Here is an 18,699-nt window from a genome sequence, read left to right on the forward strand (position 1 = left end):
ATTCTGTAGTCCACAGCAATGGTTCAGATACACACATACGCACACTCACTCACAGGGACATCCTTCAGAGGGGCTTTTTCAGGCTTATTGCCTGCGGCGTTGTCATCCGTGTATTAGTTGAGATATTTTCTGGGAAGCTGTGTGGTGCTAAGCAGAGTAGAAGACAGTCAGGAAGGATTTATTACACATTTCTGCTGCTTGTTCAGCCACTCCGGATCAAAATACTGCCGTTTGCGGCAGCTTGCTAAAGGTTAAAACTATGTACTTTATTGCTAGAGGAAGTGTGTCCAGATATTGTCGAAGCCATCATTGCACATCAGCTGAAATACTTGTGTTTCCACTTTGTGTATACCGCAAAATACTTTAGCTTATAAATAAAGAGGCTGAATGACATTTTAATGGCCACTGAAATATCGGGTGAGACGGTAAAGTGTTTTTGCTGCATCTAGCAGAAGGACACTAAAGCACGAGGCAGCTGTGCTGAGTGTTTGAGCAAATCAGTGCACTTTGCATTGATTGGCCGATCGGTCGGCCTCGCGCAATTTACTTCATGCCATTCAAGGGAGATGAGTATACAATTGTTCCCAGCAATTAAACTAAAAATGCTGTTTGGAAATTCAGCAATGTATTTACGGGTCCGCACAGGTTTACTAAGAAAAACTGCATGCTGTGTAATTGCATTTGCAACTGTGGTGCTGAATGGCGAGGATGTGAGTGCAAACAACTCAGCCGTTTTCCCATCCAATACGTCAATGTCATTTTACTTTGGGCTCCAGTATTGTGTGCCTCTTCACGTCACTATGTGAAATCGTTGTGCATGTATAATGGAGCTCCTCAGTGCAGACTCACCCATTTTCCACCTACGTCTAGCCCTAATATGTCCCACTGCTCTCTGTGTCAGCACTGGTCTGAGTCACATGAGCTTATGGTATCATTCCAGTTCATCTCCCAAAGAAACTCACTTTAAACATTTTTTGTGGTCAAACTTTACATGAATGATAAGCTGAAGAATGTGTTTAGATCTTTTTATGCGAGGAAAAAAAAGGACAGAATGAGTGTGAAGTGCTGCCCACATCCCAGAGTGGTTCATGCGGGCCTAGGGCTATTTTCCCAGTTTGAGAAACAATTAACCAGTCTGGGTTTAGTGTGCATTATTAAGATTGAGAATTTCAATTTAGTTAGTCTGCTACCTAGAAACATTTGGAAAGGCTGAGTATGATATGGTAAATTAAAAACAATGTCTCGCCACTTGCCAGCCATCTGAAGTTCTCCCGACACATCTTTTAACAGTTATTTCAGAGTGTTATCTTTAATTTCAGTGGTCACTGGGGGCACATGAGCTTGCCTGTCACAAAATGATAAAAACTGCATAAAAAGTTTGCTGACTTTGCTCCAAATTGAGAGCCGTATCTCTCTCTCTTTTAATGTTTCCGTTGGTACTCTAAGCTTAGGCGGTAGAGCAGGTGATCTAATAGTCGGATGGTCGTTCGATCGCTCGCTGCTATGTATGTGTAATGTGTGATAGTGATGTATGTCATCACTTTCACACTCAGATAGCAGCATCCTATCTCAATTCTGAATATAATCGTGGCAAGTTATTAATCTTGGCCTGACAGATCCGGTGGTCTTTGTCCTTTACCTGGACAAGAGACTCTTTTCTTTCTTTCTTCTTTAACATTAAGTTTATTAGAAGTCTTTTTTACCAGTTCAGTCTCTGTCTCTCTTATGGAATATAACATGCATCTTAGTTTTTCATCCCAGCATCTTTTCAGAAAGGTCTGGCTTCCACCTCAGATGCTGTTGCTTCGCTTTCTTCAGTCTCTCTTGTAAAACATCTCTAGGCAAGCATATTTCCTTACGTGGAAAAATCAGGGGCTGTGGCGTTGTCTGGATTAAAAAAGAAGCGTGAAAAATGCATTTTCCACGATTTGATTTCAATTATTTTGCTTCCTTAACATCCACTAAGTGGTAAGAACAGTATTGCGCATGTGTCATGAATCCAACTGTAAGTTTGCAAGTGCACTTATTTCTTTGTATATGTGGCCCTTTAAAAGGATTCAGTTGTTTTCAGTTGCACTGTATGGCACGTTTATCTATTTAGGTCTGAGTTATTTTGCATCTACGTGGAGTTTAAAGCACACTGTGCACGCACGACTGTAAATGTATGTGTTGATGACGATATTAACATGGATCGGGTCTGATGTAACAGGAGTTAACATTCACATCAAACAGACTGTTAGATTATGGCTGTAGAGAATCCGTTGATAACTCAGACTGTGCGTGTGCTTGTCTGGGAGAGCAGTGTGTTTGCAGCTGAGTGGAGTAACTCAGCACAGAGGGAATCCTTTCTGATCTTGAATGCAGGGGAAAAAAAACAAACCCTACTTTCTGTAGTTGTCGTCACAACTCAACTACTTGCTGCCGCCATTTGTAAAAATGTGTTTTTCCAGTTTGTTCTCGCTCTGTTCTTTTCTTTGATGAAAAACATAAACCATATTTTGTTTAAATAAAAAGGTAAGGTTTGTTATCTCAAGCCCAATAGGTCTAACAACGTTACTGTGTGTCTCTTTGTGTGTAGAGTACAGTCGTTTCGAGGCAAAGATCCATGACCTGAGGGAACAGATGATGACCAGCAGTGTCAGCTCCAGCTCCACGTCTCTCCGCTCCACACAGAAGCGCACACTTTACGTCAGGTACAACACAACACACGCGCGCACACACACACAGGGCAGACAGAGGTGACTGATTATCCAGTGTTCATCAATGTGGCACAATCATTCGAGGACCTTATCTCAGCTGTCTACTGTGTGAGGTTATCACATCTGAAATCACAATTAGACGTGTGTGTGGCACAGGGTCACACTCACACATCCACCAGCCTGCCACCTCTGTGAGCGTCCTTCTGTCCTCGTGTCATTCTTGTCCTTGCCCGCCCGATTCCTGGGTTCCGTCTTTAGAGCCCAGAAGCGGTTTCAGCCGGAAACCAGCTCCACTTTTTGATGTCCTTTCTTCACAAGAATCACAGTCTTTGAAATATTGATTAAAACGCTGGGTCGCTGGGTCCACATAAGTCACATTGGAGCTCTTGGAAGATCAATCACATGGAAAGCAAAGACAGGAAAAGCAGCTCTAATGGCAACACTAAATGAGGCTTTAGGAAGACAAGCATTTTCTTTTAGGTTACTTCAGTTAAGCAGAAAAAGCACCAGAGAAGGTGGTCAAAGAACAAATCTGTGGGTATCTATTTGACTTTTGGATTAAAAAAGCGATGCTTTCTCTAATCATGGCAAGAGATGTCAAAGAAAGAGAAGGCACAATCAATCTTTGTGCATTTCAGTAGGCTGTGCCACTGGCTGATTAAAGACCAAGCGTAACATTATAATGAACATCTTCCAGCTGAAATGTCATTGAATGTTGCTCTCTCCTGTATATTTATCATGTCATATCATATTTGTCACTTAGAACAATTCAAGCTTTCAATATTAAAGAGTTTGATCTCAGGATCAGGAAGAAGAACCTTTTAACTGGCACAAAAAAGCAGAACTGTTAAAAAGGTTGGATGGTTTTCATGTTTATAAATGTTTTTCCATGTCTTTCTTAATCTACTAACTCATGTCTGTCAAGTTTTACAATTTTTTTTTGATACAAACAGTAAAATATCCTGCACCTCTGTATTTTTCATGTAATTTTTAGCTCAGTTGAAAAAAAAAAAGAAACGCAAAATTGAGTGCATTCTAGACGAAAGGAATATCTGACTTGAGCTGTGTGCAAGTGACCTGAAAGGAAAGAGTGGGTGCAGCTGGGATGAATGTCACCTTCAATAACGCACTCTCTCTCCGCCGAACACGCACATTCTGATCAGACGGAGAGAAAGAGCGTTGCGTCAGAGTCTAAACTTGGAGCTACAGGCCAAAGGTCGCAGTCAGCTATCGGGGAGCTGTAGACCAATAAATCAAAAAGATTTATCCCACTGACTGATCGTCTGCTTCATCTGACTGAGAAACAGGCTGATTGATCCCCTTTCTATTTAATTATAAAACCCTTTAAGTTTACTTTTCTCGGTTTTTATTTCATAAAAAATTGATTCCTTACAGCAAGATGCTAGAGGACTCTTGATGCTTCTGCCTCAAATCCCCCCTCATTAAAACAAATCCTCATACTGAACTATATATCCAGTGGCTCATTATCAGGAAACATGGCATTGCAGCTGTTTGACATCATGTTTGTTAAATTTTTAAGTAGTTAGCCGCAGGCATGATTATCATTAGCATAAATTAAGCGTGCCCCCATCCACTGTTTTCATTTGGCTCAGGCTAAAAGTGAGGAGAAATGTCCACTGCTCACTTGATTAAATGATTAGAAGCCTGCATTAGAATGTCTTCTACCAGAGTGCACCTAAATTAAATTCTGCTGTGGAGAAAAACTTTTAACTATGTCTGAGGGGACTGGCCACCATCCATTTAGGGGGCTCTTTCTCAACAAAGTTAACACGAATGAAACTGAGAGTCTGCTGCATGTTGCTGCTTTAACGAGGCATCGGCCAAGCAGTGCTTCTTAACATTTCCTAATTATCCTTGAACCCAAAGTACAGATAAGGCTGATGTCATTAATCACGAGTCTGTAAGAGTTTAGTTTTAACCTGATAATAGTGTCGTAAGAAATGACATCACAGTTCACCGTGACATGTGAATGACACAAATCACACTTTCACTGTACAAAACCCCAAAGTTACAGACGTTATATGCATGTTTCCATAAGAATTATCATAATACATATTTTAAGCCACCACCTCGTCAGTGTTAACGGCAATCTTCCCCCAACTCTTTTCAAAATCAGGATCTTTCACGGTTGCAGACAGTAATGTAATAACCCCTCCAACAGCCCACGTAAAGCATAAATCAATGTCGTGCAAGAACTTCCTATATCTGGACACTGCCCAGAAGTGACCAATCAAATTGCACTGTGAGACTGGCAGCTGATTGGTCGAGCTGAGGATGTCGGCGCATGACAGATGGCTTTGTGTGTGCGTGTGGGCTGCTGCCGTGTGTACTTGTGTGTGTATACAGGATCTGTGTGTGCATAAATGTTGTGTGTAAAAGACAGGCTAACCTTTCGTCAGAGGAAATGTCACTGAAACAAAGTGACACACTGTATGTGCAGCTGGGCCTTGCATAAAAGGTGAGCATGTGTCCTCTCCTCCATTCTTCTTCTTTCCTGCCTCATTTTACATTCACACCATTATGGTCTATTTTAAACACAGCCTATGGTTCAGTAGCATTGTAATTGTATATCTCACTGCGGAAAGGCTCAGGGGTTGCTGCAGTAAAAAGATGATGTCCTGTCTTCATTGAAGGTATAGAGTTTATTTTAAATGTCTGAATCCTTCGTTGGCTTTTTTATTGTTTTATTTTTGTATATTAGAAAGATTCTCAGTCAGCTGTCACCTGTCGGTGTCCATATACTATATAAAGATCATTTTATTCTTGCTTTGGTCTGAATGTGTGCACTGAAAAATCAGAGCTGTGTCTGCTGAACTGAGTCCTGCTGCAAGCATTTTAAAATGCTGCAGCACGTCCTGAAACCGAGTGTTATAGTTTCAAAGTTTAGTTTATTTTATGGCTTTTTTCAACCTAATATAGTGACATTTAATGTTAGAATTCATTTTCTGCTGAAGGCTGTGGGAAGGGGAGTTGTATGGTTGTATATGTTACAAAGCCCTAAGGCAAATTTTGTGTTTTAGGCTGTACAAATGTTGGAATAATGTACGCTCAGGACCAGTTATGCAAATAGTTTTTTACTACCACCCCAGTAACTCCGGTGACCAGACGTTCATATATTTTAAAGTGAATCTCAACATAAGATCAGATTTTTTGTGTGAAAATGGAGAAAGTCAAAAGTATTTCTGATAATCTGAGAGATCTGTGAGTATCATTTAAACATTCAATTCAGTTTTATTTAAATAGCTCCAGATCACAGTGAGAGTTGCCTCAAGGAGCTCTGTATTGTAACGCGGAGACAATAATATGAGAGAAAAACAGGAACAATCAGAGGATCATCTATGAGCAAACACTTGGCCACAGTGGGAAGGTAAAACTCCCTTTTAACAGAGGAAACCTCCATCATAAGCAGGCTCAGAGAGGGACGGGTGTTTGCCACGAGCCGTTGGGGGAGAGGGGAGGAAGACAAATACACTGTGGAAGAGAACCAGAGGTTAATAATAACTCGTGATTAAATGCGGAGAATAAACACATGCACAATGAAAACAGGTGAGTGAAGAAGAAACACTCAGGGAGGGTTCAGGCTCACCTGATCTAGCCCTATATGCTTTATCAGAAAGTAAAGTCTAATCTTAAAAGTAGAGATGACGTACCTTTTCTTTTGATGTTTTAAAGAAGAGGGGCCTGAAAGCTGAAGGCTCTGCCCCCTAGTCGACTTTAAAATATCTTAGGAACTACAAATAAGCCAGCACCCTGACAGAAAAGTGTTTTATTGTAGTGATATGGCACTAAGAGGTCTTTAAGTTAAGATGGGGCCTGATTATTCAAGACCTGTATGTGAGGAGGATTTGATTCAGGATTTAACTGGGAACCAATGAAGAGAATCTAATATGTTAGAAATATACTCTTTTTGACCCACTCCCTTAGTGGTCTGGGGCGGCTTGGAGCTGTGGGGAGCTCTGCTGGGTACCAGACGGGTATTGGGCGCCTGGAGCCCTGGGGCCCTGATCTCAGTTCGTACTGGGGTGTTTGGCCTCTGGCAGGGTCAGCTGCCCATCGCCTCTGGGCTTCTGGGACTCCCGCAGATATCACTGAGATCTGTGGCCTTAGGTCTTCCGTAGTCTTGGGGGACTGCGGAAGATTCTGTTCTCCCAGATCCATCTCTGTGTGCCTCCGGCTCCTGGGGGGAGTTGCTGCAGCTTTCCACCCTCATTTTCAAGTGCATTTCATGACAAAGACACACTCACACTCACAATCGACACTCTCGCTTTCTCTCTCACACTCGTACACACACACACACACACACACACACACACACACACACACACACACACACACACACACACACACACACACACACACACCCCACAAGAAGATTGTTGATTTATGTACCTGTGCATTTTCGAATGTTTGTGCTGCAGGTGTTGTATGTTTGTTTTTCTTACAGATGCGGCAGTTGCCGATGCATTATGCATTTCTATTTGTATTACGCCTTCCACTACACACCCGCCCCCACCCCTTTTTTTTCTCCCCTGACTCTCCTGCCTTAGACATTGTCATACTATATTCCACAAATAATGTAAAACTTGAAATGAAACAAATAGAAATGAAGAAATAAACAGATAAACTCTGAAAAAAGGGGATTATTTAAAAAAACAAACAACAATGTGCTCTCATTCTACTTCCTCAGCATCAACATACAGTGCATGCCTGTTAGGGAACATGACTGAGGCTGTTACATGTGCTGCTGTAATGTCAGTTAGATGGTAAGCTGTTCTCTCTTAGCTTTGTGCTGCAGAATGTTAATGTCTGTTATCACAAGCGTGCAGTTAATGTTGTGTGATGTTGTGTACCGCTAATCTACATGTGAATGGGGGTTTACTTTAATTTGGCTGTTTCGCCTATGACAGCAGTGTCACACAGCCGTTTTCACCTCTGGAAATAATATGCACATGTGCAGTAATTCTATATGAGTATTCATTGGAAAGTTAAACTGCAGTGCTCTTTGGACAAAAGGCTGCTGGCTATGCAAAATCTCTAACACAATGGGTGTGCGTTTCTTTTACAGACTGGTTACAGTAATTCATGTGTGCTTCCCCACTGGACAAATTCCTCAGAGGAATTCAAATGAATGTAATACTGAGAACAGGTCATTGATTTTAGGCACACGGGCACACAATTTAGGCAATAATCGGATTGCTGTACAAAAATAGCATTTACATGTTATGTAATGTTGAAAATGTCCACAGGTTAACACACACACTGTGCTATAATTGCAGTCTGTTAGGTGGCTACACGCTGCAGTAATTAAATGTGTGTCCCTTCCCTCGAGTAATTAGATTTCAAAGGTTCTCATGTACAAATAAACTGAGTGTAATTGATAACCTGTAACTGATTTAACAGAATTATATTTACATAGCTGCGACTTTAATAACTCTGCACACCATCCATCATTGTAACTTGGTGGCTGCAAAATTAGGCGGGATGTGTTTTTTATTGTATGTTATATTTTCTGCTTCTTGTTGCAGCAAATATCCACTAATTTAAAAAAGTACTTTATGTTTACAGCTTGTGATGTTCATCTACCTTGTCATGCCATTTAGAATACCTGACTTTCCTTTGACTTTATGGGAACATATCTAAATATCTCACTGTACAGTAGCTCCCATTACAACAGATCTATAGGCTGCATGTGGTCTACTAAAATCATTTTTTAAACACTTTTGTAGAGTTTCTTCTGATTTTTCCTACAAAGATCAAAATGAGTTCATGCTTATCATAAATATAATAGTGAGTGGTCAGTTTCTATACTTCCATAACCTATCATGACCACAGCTTAGCATTAAAAAATATGACTGCCTGTAAAAATGTTTATACAGAGGTTTATATAATTATACGTCTATAATAAGTGGTTGTCTTGCAGTAAATATCAAGTATCACAGCATCGTGCTACCATCATTGTCACAGGCAACATATTGTGTTTGATGATTACTGTACACAGTTTAAACCGGCTTCAGGTTTAATCTAATCTAATTATCGCTGTCACCAACAGAGCAGCTTAACTAAAGCTTTTGTGCTGTTGCAGCTAATCAGCGTCACCCTGAACACTTTAGTGAATTCACCTGCAATCCTTCTGCCCTGCTCACAGTCCTGGTAGACAGCGCCTGTTAACTTATATTACAGTAATACTAATGCAGGCTGTCAGTTTTTAGCCTCCACCTAAAATTAAAGCACTCAAGTCTTTTCTTTTATCATCTTGATGTATCGTTAAAAAAGCACGAAGTGCTGTGTTTTTGTACAAATGTCAGGCTCTCTGTTGGCCTGTCTGTGTCTACCTCTCTGTCTAATTTTCTTCTGTTTCTCCTTCTCTGTCTCTGTTCTGTTTTATTGATGAAGGCAGTAGGGACTTTAGGGGATGTTGGTTGTTTCAGCTCTACTTCCTTTGCACACACACACACACACACACACACACACACACACACACACACACACACACACACACACTGGCCTACTTTCCCAGGTCTTTTCCCTCTGGATGGGTTTGCATCTCTGTGGTCACAGAGACGGACTACTGCACACACATACACAGTGACACTCACACAGACAGATGTGCACAACTTCAGACACATACGCGGTGCCATGTGCTCCAAGACAAGGTCATAAATTAGTAATTAAAAAAATAATTTGTTGTGTAGAAAAACAGTTCTCAGCTGTTTTTCATCTTGTATTTATTCCAGCACGTCTTTCTATCTGTTTAGAGAAAAGAAATCTAGTTTCAAACTTCAAAATGAAATGTATATGTCATCAACTAACCTGTCCTCCAGCAGAATGGCTTGTCGCGCTGAAGCTGAGCGTGTAACTGCATGCGTCATTTGTTTTCTGTCCCCCTGCAGGGCCTTGTTTGACTATGATGGAAGTGCTTCGGATCTGAGCGCGCCCAATCAGGCCCTGCCCTTTCATTTTGGGGATATCCTCCACGTGAGCAGCGCCAGCGAAGAGGAGTGGTGGCCCGCCCGTCACCTCAGCCCCCCGCCCCCAAACTGCCCGGAAGTCGGGGTCATCCCCAGCCGCCGGAGGTCAGAGTTCAAAGGGTTTCAGATGGGAGTGGGTGGATGGTTTTATTGATTTTTGTTTTATTAACTAAAGTAGAAGCGTTAAAGTCAAGTCCGCCCATTCCCTCAAATCTAGTTTTGAGTTGTTGCTATCACCTAAAAATGTTCACATTTGAATCTTTGTTCAATACAAATATTGAATGATAACTTTTACACTTATATTTTCTTTCTGTTCATCTGTTAGAAATCTGAATCTGACTCTTTTCAGAAGGCTTTAAAATGAAGTATTATTAAGTTTTTCACACATACAGATTAAATCAAATGAAAACAGTCCAGACCAGAATGAGCGTCAGTGTGGTCTTCAGTCATTTCATTAGGATGAGGATTATTATAATACAAGTCTGTCCAGGCTTATTGTGATAGGCCACTATACAGCAGACCCTGGAGTCAACCATAAACCTTCACAAAATTAAATTAGAAAACTAAGAAGACTAATAAGAAAACAAACAAATGTGTTCGTCCACAGTGTTTGTTCACATTGGCACCTTTCCATGAGGAATATCAAGGTGGAAGACTGTGTATCTTCTTTTCATGATTTACTAAATGGGTTTTTCTTTTATTTGTTTGTTGTGGCTCAAAATAAAAAAGACAGAGAAAAAAATCTACTTAGTTTCAATGTGTCATCCCATTCTGACTTAATTTGACGCTGGATTTCAGCTCCGTGCTGTTTAAAATACAGACAGCTTGGCAGCTGTTTCCTGGGGACAGCATCCGTGGTCGGAGATTCATTTTCAAATTAGCTTCAGTCTTTACACCAGAGTGTCGTTTTTGTGTTGACTCATATCACTGCGAGCATCATCATTACGAAGAATCTGCTGAATGTAATCCTGTGGTGGAAATATATGCCAACTTTCCTTCCTTCTACCTTCTCCACTTGTTTCGCCCTGGACGAGGTGACAGACAGATGTTAGATTTCTGAGGTGCAAGGAGAAGACAATTTAAGACGAGTCGTTTTACCATCCGTGACACAGAGGGAGGCGATGACCAGGGGCAGAGGGATGTGGAAAGTGATGGGGTGTAAGGAAGGAAAGTGAAGGAGTGTTAGAGAGGAAAGAAGGGATTCAAGGTGGCAAGGAAGAGTAGGAGTGAGTGAAATGAGCAGATTGTCACATATGGGTTTGACAGAGAGGTATTAATAGACTGAGGTGTTAAAGCAGAGGCTTGAGCATTACGTAGATAACTGTGTTATAGTTTAAAAAAACAGCCTAGAAACAGAAGTAATAGAAATTCATATATTACAGGCTGTAGTTTGAAAATTGTTAAAGATGTTAGAATATGTCTGCCAGAGATTTAGATTTTACAATTTATCTGTCTGCAGGATATTAAAAATGATAAGCTGGATTATGCGCTATTAGCATTAGTGTTATGATGAAAGGTAATTATTAAAGTTCAGTCAGTCTTTTAATGTAAGCTGTGTTCAGCCTCTGATATAACTGTATTCAATCATCCCTCCTGCTGCTCTCCTCTCTTCTTTTCCATGGAGGTCTCTTTATTCTACTCCTCTTTAACTTCGACTCCTTTTCCTCTCGTCTGCTGCTTTTCTTCTTTTTTTAATCTTGCTTCTTCTCCTCTTTCTGCTCACCTGCTCTGTTTTTTTCCTCATGCCTTTTTCCGAGGACATTTTTTAGAGATAAAGTTAATTGTAAGCATGCTCTTATAAAGATGTCAGCATTCAAAGAACAGGATAACCCAGAATATATCTTTAGTTATCATTGCGATGTTCTTTTTTATTCACTACGTTATTGCTGGTTTGTCAATGACAGTTGTCGAGCTGTTTACAGACATCAGGGGGCTAAAAGCTGTATTACATAAGACTTTTTACAAAGACACATCTGGCTTTTTTAAATTAAAAAAGAAAGCTAAGCAGCAGAGAAACAGGTCCCAGAGATTCAGCTTATTTGAAGTTCTAGAGTTGGATGTGATCGCCAGCAGGAAATGGTCCTGCACAGGAAGTGACAAAGCTAAATTTAAACACAGGAGACAAAAATGTCCCCACAGCAGGAGCAAGTGAAACCTTCACAGGGAGGAAATGCCTTCTACACCCGAGTATGCTGGGGTGTTTCGATGCCGTCTCGGTCTTTTATTCCTTTGCACCTGTTTTAAGGTGATCACAGCCCATTTAGATTAATGGACACGACCATGCAATCAGCTCTTCGCTGTCAACTTACATAACATCTGGATAAGTGCACAAAATTCCCTCTGCTTCCTCTCAGTGCTATTTTAAACCCCCGTAATCTCATACTGATGCTTAAAGATATACAGTTTCAACATTCCAATAAAGTAAGCTGCAAAATTACTTTTCAGATGAAACAATATTTTGTGGCTTTGTTCGAATCATTCTTTCAGATCCATAACAACCTGAGACACTCGTTGTGACGTTAAATTAGTTTTACAGTTTCAGGGTGTTAATTGAGCTGATTCGCTGTTCATATTTTTTTCATCCTCTCTCTGCATGCCTCCTAACGTTTGCACCTGTCTTTTGCTTTATTCACAGGGCAGAAAAGAAGGAGAGGTCGAGGTTAAAGACAGTCAGAGTGAGCAGGTCTCAGGACAGATCAGTGAGTATGAATGTTTGTCATAAATCTTAAAACTCAAACCAGTTCTCAAACCAGTATACTTTAATTCAAGGTGTTGAACATAACAGTAAAATGTCAAAAGAAGTAAAAAGCAAAGCTTGAGCTCTTTACTGTTTTGAAAAAACATGACATTAAATGTCTTATTTTAATTTTTTTCTTACTTTGAGCAGTAAGGTGGATATTGTGTTGGTTTAAGAACTGTAGGTCAGATGAAACAAAGCAGTTGGTTGGTTGTTTTCTGACAGTTGGTAGATTGACAGCTGAAGGTAGACACCACCAAAATATGATGGGGTTTTTTTGTTGTTTGTTTTTTAAATGACTAATTGAATCTGATTACAGAGAAGGCACAACGTCAGGCTGTACTTGTGTTAAATATTTTGTGCGCAGGGTAATTGCAGAGAAAGTACGGTTACGCTGTAACCTTGGTTCTCTGAGTGAGAGACTCTCTCCACATATTCCATATGTGGGGGGTCATACCCCGAACTTATGTAACGGAGTGGAGAGATAGTCTCCATATGACAGAGAATGGTTTTCTCTCTAAAGGCTTCAGCAACATTTGAAGCACAAAGAGCAACTTTATCATGCTGTTATAAGGTCACATGTGTGAGCTTAAAATAGTACAGATGTGTAGAGTGTCAGTAAACATCTAAAAGCTATTTTGTGCTCCACTACAGGCAGGCTCAATCGAGAGGCACAACAGCTTGTTATTTCCTCCAGTCGCATCAAACATTTGCTTTTACTCTCACGAGACAACACCTATATCTAGTGGATATAACAATCACAATGATTTTCTGTTGGTAGTGTTGATAGAAGCAGCGTGATGCTATTTTGATGTGATAAAATCCACAAAGAAAGGAGGCTGGGTGTTAAAACAACAAAATTAAAGTCATCTGATTGCCTGCTGTGTTCGAACAACAATCTATGGTTTCTTCAAACCACAGCAATGTTAAACTTGGCATTTTTACCTAAAACCATGACTTTATCGCAAAACTTCATGAGGGATTGCTATTCCTGAACTTTACCAAAACTCAATAAGGACTGTTATTGCTCATTTCCAGCTGATTCATTTTATTCCAGGACTTAAAGGAGATTTTCAGAATGCAAAGCAAAAAAAAAAAAGGCTGTAACTAAAGCTGCTTCAGGCTGAGGTCAGCTGTGTCACTATTTAAACCTTTGTTCATGATTAATGCAAACATCTAAAATTTCCAACAGTACACACCTATCGTAGCTATAACAGATAATAAGGGGAAGTGCAACAACAGCTGAAACTGATTGCTGGATTGATTAGTAAATGACAGAGACAATAAAGGTCGCTTTTCAGAGAGAGCTACAGGCAATCATGAGTGCTACTGTTGCTGATATCGATTTAGTTTAACCTTGTGTTATTTGATAGGTTGTCTGTTTATGAACAATGAACAATTTTTCTGGCATCTGGCATTACTTTAATAAAGTTTAAGTTCTTAATTGGCACTAGAATTAAAAAATCTATTCTTTATGGAGCCTTTAAATCGCATTTGATTTGTAGTTCAGTCAGTGACTGGGTTGGCTGCATTGCCCCTGTTAGTGACAGCCACACCACCTGTTAGTAGATAAAGAATTGCAGGGGGAAACCTTAATTCAAAGTCAAACTACAGAGAGAGTGGCAACAATGTGACTTTATTCACACTTTACACAGTGTGATGCTGAGCACAGGTTTAACACATGCTATTGATATCACCGTGTTGTCAGCGCACACTCTCACCCTTCTTCTGTTTTCTTCACACTGTTTGAATCAGCAACGCTGCAATCAGCAGCTCCGTGTGGTGGTGAAGAGATGATAATTAAAAATTGCGAAGCATGCACACACACACACACACACACACACACACACACACACACACACACACACACACACACACACACACACCCTGCTGCACTAACACTGTAATTATTCTTGCTCTCTAAAACTTTGGGTATATGCGTTCGCAGTAGAGAGCTCAAAGCTTTCAAATAGGCTTCTGTTGATAATAGTCAAGATACTCCTGGAATAATTTTCAATATGATAATTAATTGTGTCTTTACCACCACCCCCTCCCACCCCCACCCCCCTCTCTCTGTCTCTCTCCGTCTCTCTTTGTCTTTGTAGGATCAGGATGATAAAGGTAGGTATTCTCTCTCTCAGCGACACCTGCTGGTCAGCACATATGATTCCACCTTTTCTCAAACCTGACCAGACCTAAACTCTGTTAAGTTTCCAGTTGGAGGAGAAGTAATAGGGTGCAATTAAATATAGAGTTCATTACACACCTAACATACAAAGTCTGGAGCAGTACTCCAAAAACCAGTTGTTCAGTACAAGTCTACCTTAAAGTAAGTCGTCCTTAAAATTTACTTTACAAAGTTAAAAAAAAGTGTCAACTTTGGAATAAGTTATGTTCAGCTAAATGTCCAAATGTGCATTTGCACAGAAGAGGTCTGGATTGTTTTACTTTTATGCATCAAGAAGGCGCATTTAAATGTCCAGTATGAATATTTACAGCAAGTAAAAGCTATTAGAAAATTAATACTGGCATCTGAAATGTGGAACTTGCCCATATTTGATGGTTCTTGATAATAAAGGTTTGTGTTAATTTCCAAAAGCTACAACATTGATAATTTAGTTAGAGTCTATAAACAAGCACAGACAGGCTCCCTCAGAAAAAGTGCAAGACAACTTAAAATATGCATGGTAATCTCCTGAATTTTTTATTCAATTTAATTGCCCATTAAATTGCTCAATCTCTAAACTTTTCTAGCTTCGTCATGAGTTAGCTGTGAAACTATTGCACATCATTTTCTAACCCTCAAACGAGCAGAGCGAACTAAACGGGCTCATTGGAGTCTGTTATGCCTCCTTATAGTTTATAGGGAAATATTTTTTTAAATAGCTCTCTTATCATGACAGATATTTGTAAGATTGTTGGGACTGCTTTTTTAATATTTTACGCTCTTTATCTTATAGTATGAAGCTATTTGAAGTGACTGTTGTTGTGAATTGGTGCTGTACACATTGAATTAGTAAGATAAAATAATCAGCGTTCTAATTCGGTCATGGTTTTCATTATTTTTTTATGCTAAAAAACGAAAATGTACAAACATAATTGAGATATTATTTGTGTTTTACTTATTACATTACAAAATGTCTTTGTTTCAGTAATGCTAGAAAAAAAACCCTTTTTTTTCTTTTGTTACTTAAAACACAAATTGCAAAATCAAATCAAAAAAGCAAAATATTAAAAAATCACTAATTTACACAAATATATATAACACCATGTGTGTACTAGTCTGTGTTTAATTTGCAGATGTAAGGAAAGAAGTCAATTTATACGTAGATATAGATCCTGCTCAAAGGTGCCCTTACAATAGCCCCATTTAATCTGAGACATTGGAAAAACAGTTTTGGAGTAAACCTTAGAAATTGCCCTTTATTATATCAGAAAAAATGCAACTGGTGTACAGTTTGACTGAGTTCTCTGAGCATTGTTGTACTTTTCCTTGTGTATTAAGCAGTAGATGTTATAATTGAGATATTACAGTGAAACACACATATAGAAACTGGATGGATGGAATTCTGTTTTGAAAAGTGAAACTACGACAGTGAATGCAAGTTTGTACATGTGTTTACATATGTGTGTGTGTGTTGTATGTGTGTTCATATATATATGTGTGTGTGTGTGTGTGTTGACTCTGACCTGTCTTGTCCTTCCAGAGCTGGTATACTCTGGCACCAATGATAATGAGAGTAGTTCCTGTAAGTCTAGCCCCTCCTCTGTCCCCTCTCTCTCTCTCTCTCTCTCTCCTAAATGTACTTTTCTTCTTCACTCTGTTCTTGATCTTTTAAACTTTGCCTCTCAGTTCATCACCTGCTTGATGTAGCTGCTGGGCTGTAGGTTTTCCTCTGTGTGTGCTTGTGGGTGTGTCACGCATAATTGTGTGCTATGGTTTACTTTAGTTTTACGTGCATGTCTTTGTGTGTACAGTTTACATTTCTCTGCTTCTGCAGCCTGCTTTTCCAGAGCTGTTGAAGAACTCTTTTTCCAAAAGTAGAAATCAGGGCGTGATATGTTGTCAAGTGTTGGTCCTTTTAATGTGTCCTTCATTTGTGTTTGTTTAAACAGCCGGTCAGGAGGAGATCCTTCTCACCTACCAGCCTGTCATGCAGCATGAAGGTCAGTGGCTTCCCTTTCCTCCTTGGTTTGTTGTTGTTTTTCATGTGTGTTAGCTTAGCTTATGTAGGTAAATTAAAGTGCTTCTCTACTCAAAACTGTGTTTCAATCTTTATCATTTCTCATTGGAAAGAATTTGTCATTTTGACAGGGAAATTGTGTTGAAAGTGCTCGCTGTGTTTGTTTAGTGTTTACCTGCAAACAGCATTTTTGAAGCGAATCCGAGGCCGTTGCAAAAAAATCTAAAACTTCAAACCATTTAAATCAGTTGATGTAGCTTTAAGAATCAACACATCTTAGACAATGTATTATTAAAGCAGAGTACTTTGTAACATCTTTAAACATGCCTGGGGGAAGTAATTAATTGAGTTTGTAAGAATTCATTATTTTAGAAAAAAAACAGTCGACCGGTAGTTGGAAAACCTTTCTGTAGCTTGCTTAAATCCCACTGAAGCAGCGGTGGGTCAGTCATTACAAACTTCCTAGCTGTATTAAATAAATCATCTGGAGCAAGCTGCATTAAAATTTTTATAGATTTTAGGGTCCTCTTGATGCACGCTTTCCAGTTTTTTTTTTTCTTTTGAGTGAGGTGACTTAAGGTAAAAATGACTGATTTCAGACAGGCAGCGTTAAAGGGCTGGTATAAGTTTTTTAAAACTGTGAATCCTTCAAAGACACTCCAGAGGAGTGGATTTTACACGTTGACGGAACCTGTTTTTTTTTGTTTTTTTTTGTCAATTCTCAGTTAATTACACACGGCCAGTCATCGTGCTTGGACCAATGAAAGATCGGGTTAACGATGACCTCATCTCCGAGTTCCCTGACAAGTTTGGCTCCTGCGTCCCACGTGAGTGCCTTTAGTTCATTATAAATCCCAGTAGAAACCTGCAACAGTTACTGGAGCTTTGCAAACCTTATGACCTTGAGGCAATAAATCAAAATCGCAAAGTCATGCCTAATTTTAATACATTTTTTATGAGCTCAGTGAAGGGTCACGTTTGCCTCATTCAGTTTTTTAGATTAGAAAAAAACTGACAAACATTTTTATGAGACTCCCAAACCCCCAAAAAATGGATGTCCTACCCTGAAGACAGATGAGTCCCTAATGCGACATAATGTTGTGTTTTTGCTTTTTAATCTTAATGTTTTAGGCTAATATGTGCACTAAGGTGCTCATGAGCAGGATACTGCACACTAAGATATTTTATTTCTTTGCCTGAGTCTGTGTAAATTCTGATCTTTAGACACAACACGGCCACGGAGAGACTACGAGGTGGATGGCAGAGATTACCACTTCATGTCCTCCAGAGAGCTCATGGAGCGAGAGATTCAGGAGCACAAGTTCATCGAGGCTGGACAGTATAACAACCATCTGTATGGAACCAGCATACAGTCTGTCAAAGAGGTCGCTGACAAGGTGAGACAGAGACACGATCAATGGGAAAAAGAGAGCGAGGGTATGGGAAGAAAGAATGTCTGACTCCGTGTCTCTCCCACAGGGCAAGCACTGCATACTGGATGTATCAGGGAACGCGATAAAGCGTCTCCAGATGGCAGGCCTCCATCCCATCGCTATCCTCATTAGACCACTCAGTGTCGACAACATTTTGTAAGTGACACAACATAACGGTTCAAAGACAATCTGAGCATCTGTCTTGCACTGTTTTATCATCTGTTCTTTCAAAGCTCAAGTAATCAAATGGAAAGGTTAAAAATATGATAAGTATAGCATCCTATAAGCATCTTATAAGTAAAAACTATCAGCAACATAAACAAAGCCAGTAACATTGTATAACTTCTCTAAATAAGTGCCACAAAAATGTTCTAAGAGACGGTTCAAGGTTGACATGACAAATATTAATTCTCAAAAGTTCTGCTTTTATGTCATACTGATGAAATACCTCTCATGAAGGTACTTTTTTCTCATTTTCCATTAAAAAATGTGTAGCTGCATTTATTAGGGAAAAAACTCAGTGAACTTCATTTTTACCCCTGAGCCGTAGTGAGTTTACTGGACGGCTGATGGGTACTGCTGCCGGTTGACAGTATTTTTATACAATATGCAATAAGTCAAACGCCTCTACAGTGAGAATGTTGCCTATATTATTTT

The 18,699-nt window shown here is 39.7% G+C and overlaps 1 protein-coding gene across 9 annotated transcripts in view; it reads left to right on the forward strand.

The window, feature by feature from the left end:
* LOC146649282 (discs large homolog 1-like protein) overlaps positions 1-18,699 on the forward strand; it is a 111,623-nt gene that overhangs the window by 91,685 nt on the left and 1,239 nt on the right. For 5 of the 9 annotated variants that reach the window (XM_085386075.1, XM_085386078.1, XM_085386079.1 and 2 more), the window contains 9 exons: positions 2,579-2,693; positions 9,611-9,793; positions 12,324-12,387; positions 14,531-14,546; positions 16,133-16,174; positions 16,542-16,592; positions 17,335-17,436; positions 17,834-18,006; positions 18,089-18,198. In XM_085386075.1, coding sequence (XP_085242201.1) covers positions 2,579-2,693; positions 9,611-9,793; positions 12,324-12,387; positions 14,531-14,546; positions 16,133-16,174; positions 16,542-16,592; positions 17,335-17,436; positions 17,834-18,006; positions 18,089-18,198 — 856 coding nt within the window. Of the gene's footprint in view, positions 1-2,578; positions 2,694-9,610; positions 9,794-12,323; positions 12,404-14,530; positions 14,547-16,132; positions 16,175-16,541; positions 16,593-17,334; positions 17,437-17,833; positions 18,007-18,088; positions 18,199-18,699 lie in introns of those variants that run through there. The other 4 variants (XM_085386077.1, XM_085386082.1, XM_085386076.1 and 1 more) reach the window with 3 other exon arrangements.

This window comes from Rhamphochromis longiceps, linkage group LG17 (genome assembly GCF_057381845.1).
Source record: "Rhamphochromis longiceps isolate RC_006_pf linkage group LG17, R_longiceps_female_GT1.1, whole genome shotgun sequence".
Classification (NCBI taxonomy): Eukaryota; Metazoa; Chordata; class Actinopteri; order Cichliformes; family Cichlidae; genus Rhamphochromis; species Rhamphochromis longiceps.